Source organism: Poecilia reticulata, chromosome 1, assembly GCF_904066995.2.
Source record: "Poecilia reticulata chromosome 1, P_reticulata-male-v2, whole genome shotgun sequence".
Lineage (NCBI taxonomy): Eukaryota > Metazoa > Chordata > Actinopteri > Cyprinodontiformes > Poeciliidae > Poecilia > Poecilia reticulata.
The window spans coordinates 11,351,090-11,354,294 of NC_088830.1; the positions used below are offsets into that span (position 1 = coordinate 11,351,090).

General features: G+C 36.8%; 1 protein-coding gene across 1 annotated transcript in view; it reads right to left on the minus strand.

Annotated features, from left to right (window-relative positions):
- Positions 1 to 1,100, minus strand: part of LOC103475608 (complement C3) — an 18,223-nt gene extending 17,123 nt beyond the window's left edge. The window contains exons 1-2 of the mRNA XM_008427786.3: positions 919 to 1,100; positions 1 to 47 (exon numbers count right to left, since the gene is read on the minus strand). The exon at positions 1 to 47 is cut by the window's left edge and continues 149 nt beyond it. Coding sequence (XP_008426008.2) covers positions 1 to 47; positions 919 to 1,085 — 214 coding nt within the window. The 5' untranslated portion in view covers positions 1,086 to 1,100. The remainder of the gene's footprint in view (positions 48 to 918) is intronic.
- Positions 1,101 to 3,205: the final 2,105 nt, after the last annotated feature.

Consider the following 3,205-nt stretch of genomic DNA (forward strand, 5'->3'; position numbering starts at 1 on the left):
TTTCTGCTGTTCCCACTCGCATCAGGTTGGGGGCAGACATCACTTTGCTACAGAAAGATCAAATTGTACATTGTTTATTTTGAAAGATATGATCTCTGGTTAGCACTTAGACGAAACAATAATTTACACTAAATGTGCTGCAGGCAGCAAAACATGCATTGTACAACTGAGACTTCTAGCTGAACCCTTTCTAGGTTTCCTTAAACGTAGAGTGCAAAACAGAATAATGAACAAAAAAAATAAAATAAAAAGTAAATTGCATGTACCCCTGGCATGCAACATTGTAAAGTATAATATTGGGCTTTCAGAAAAACTCTTGTGTTTTTGCAGAAAAGGACTGAATGATTATTATTATATTATTGCTCCACTTGAAACAGCAGAAACCTGCTTCAAGGCCTTTTAAATTGAAAATTGCTAAGAGTCCTTTGGTTACAGTTTTTGTGCAATCTTTTCATATTTGTTTGTTCTGTAGGGGACCTTTGATCTCCACTTTGGACTTCATACTTAATGAATGAGCCATTGATTATCTTGATTAAGATCCAGCAGAGGATCAATGAAGCTTATGATGGTGACGATCAACTCTGTTTGCCGTGTCTGGAGCGAGGCAAGGTCATGCAAACACTGCGCAAGAAAATTTAGGGCAGCTGTCTGGCACCACTTGAGGAGGCTTAATGGACAGCAGTTCATTATTAGAAAACTGAACTAGCAGTTTTCCACCACCCAGCGGAGGAAATCAACAGGGGGGGCAAAAATTTTAAAATTTTTGCCCCCCCTTCTAAAATATTCACCCAAGAAATGAAAAATTTAAGTGAAGACATTTGACAAAGTATACCAATTAATTAAAATCTTCAAGAAAACAAACTTGAGCATTTTTTTAAATGAATTCTTGTCATGCTTCAAACACTCAGATGTACTTACAGGTTAGCTCCATCAGCCAGGGAGGCAAAGGCCAGAGAGGCCAGCAGCAGCAGAAGAGCTCTCCTCATCCTCCGGTCCGGTTCTGATCTGCTGCCAGGGTAGACCGAGCCTTGGCCGAGCGCCCCTTTTATCCTCTGAGCCCAGGGGCTGGGGATCCCCTCCCACATTCACCCCCATCACCCTCCCGTCTGTCCAACTCTTGCCTGCATATACGGTAAACAAACAGATGAAACACACAGATTCCCAGCAGCAGTTGAGAAATTGTTCAGTTCTGAAAAAAAATTATCTCTATAAGTAAATAGTGAAAAAGAAATCAATATAGCCTTTGCGTGTCCCACTAACGTCTGAAGGCCAGTAAATTGCAAGATCCCAGGAACAAATACTTGCAATGTAGTTTTTTTTTTTTTTAAAGTACCTATGTGCTGTTTTTAATTTTCCTTAAACTCTCTTTTAGCTTTCGATTCTTCTCCGGTCGCTGGTGGTCAATCAATAAACACATGCAGGATTAAAGACACAAAACAAGCAAAAACACACAAAAAAACTGGTGTTGCAAAAGTTTTGTTATGCAATTTCAAGGTAAATTATTGGTGGGACTTTTTGGAGTTACAAAGGAGCATTTTCAGCAGTGAAAGAAAAACATGTTTAAACAAAAAAAGAAAAAGAAAAAAGAAAGTAGGATAAAGATAGCATATTGTATGGATTCAAACTTACATTGTCGTTATGTATATATGTATAATTGTAAAAAAAAAAACATAGTTAGAAAAAATTTCGTCATCACTAACAAATCTATAGGTCTGAAAACATCAGTCTGTACATGACTGATCTGTTTAACGTGTAAAGTGAAAAATGAATTAACTTTCAGTTCCTAGAGCTGGTTGTGACATGACTGAAAACCTGTGACTGGCAGGTTTTACAGAGAATTGACTCCTGGAACGCCGAATACAACCTCACATCAAATTTATAAAATTCATATGTATAAAAGACTTTATAAAACCTTTCATCAGTTCCTTTAGATTTCACAACTCTAAGCACTGACTTGCATTGGTCTGTTAAATACGATTTTAAGATAATTTGGTGTCACAAGTGAAACAGTTTAGGAGCTGCGAATAATTTGGCAGCACGTTTCTTTTGTTTGCTTCATAGCAGAAACTGTTTTAATCTATTTTTCTCTTGCCAACGTAAAACAAAAAGTCATTGTTAAATATTTTCACAAGACTGTAGATTTTGTTCTTTGCAAAACTGTTGATGACACTGGTGTTTCTTAACTCATTTGTTGATTTTATTTTTTGCGTTATAAAAAGTATTTAAGAGATATCTTCTTTCTGTTCCATACTATGTTGACGTGGATAAACTTTCTCTAACCTGCAAGCTTGCGCTCCAAACTGAGGGTTTGCTTGTCCTTAATTTCTTACTCTACACATATCAGTCAGGTGAGTTCAGGTCGTCCGTAATTATCTGGAAACCTTCACATTTATGGCTTCGTTAATATACTTTCTCTTTCATGTTAAGATTGTAAATGAAAGAAATCGGAATTGCCAGCATTTGTGTGCGGTAACTTTTGCAAAAGTTCAACTATCTCAGACTGAGGTAACAGACGTCATTTCACTTACTGCCGTCTAGCTCAAGGTGGCGTCCTTTGTCCCTGAGTGAGCCAACCAGCTTTGTAATGAAATGTGTAACATGGCAAAAAAAAGAAGAAAGAAATGGAGAACGAAGGAAATAAATGAAGTAAGTAAGAAAGAAAGAAACAAAGAAAGGAAGACAGAAAGAAGCTGTCACATGAGCGTCATTTTCCAGCAGTAACGTGATGATTGTCTCCTCATTTCTTCTCTCCTTCAACAGTTTCTGTTTTGCTTCTAAGCTGGGAAGTTTTTCGTTTGCCCTTGTTCTGCATGTTTTCCAGGGCATGTGAGGATTTTCTCCTGTTTAAAAAACACATTACTACGGTTATGCGGACAAGTTTGTTTGAGCAGTGAGGAAGGCATGTCGGAAGGCAAACAAGGCGTTGTGAACTCAGGGACTTCTGCCTCTAATTATTAAACCCAGCTCCTCGCAAAAAGCAGGGTGACTGATGCCTGGAGCATTTCTCGAATACAGACACATCTCAACAAATTAGAATATTTATTAAACTTTTATTTACTTTCATACAATTTTAAAAATAAAATGATTTTAATATGTAGATACATTGGAAACAAAATGACATTTATTTTGTTAAAGCATTTGTTTCTTAGTAATTACTGTTTTACTTTTTGCCTAAAACAATAGAAACTGTTGAATTGTGATCTTA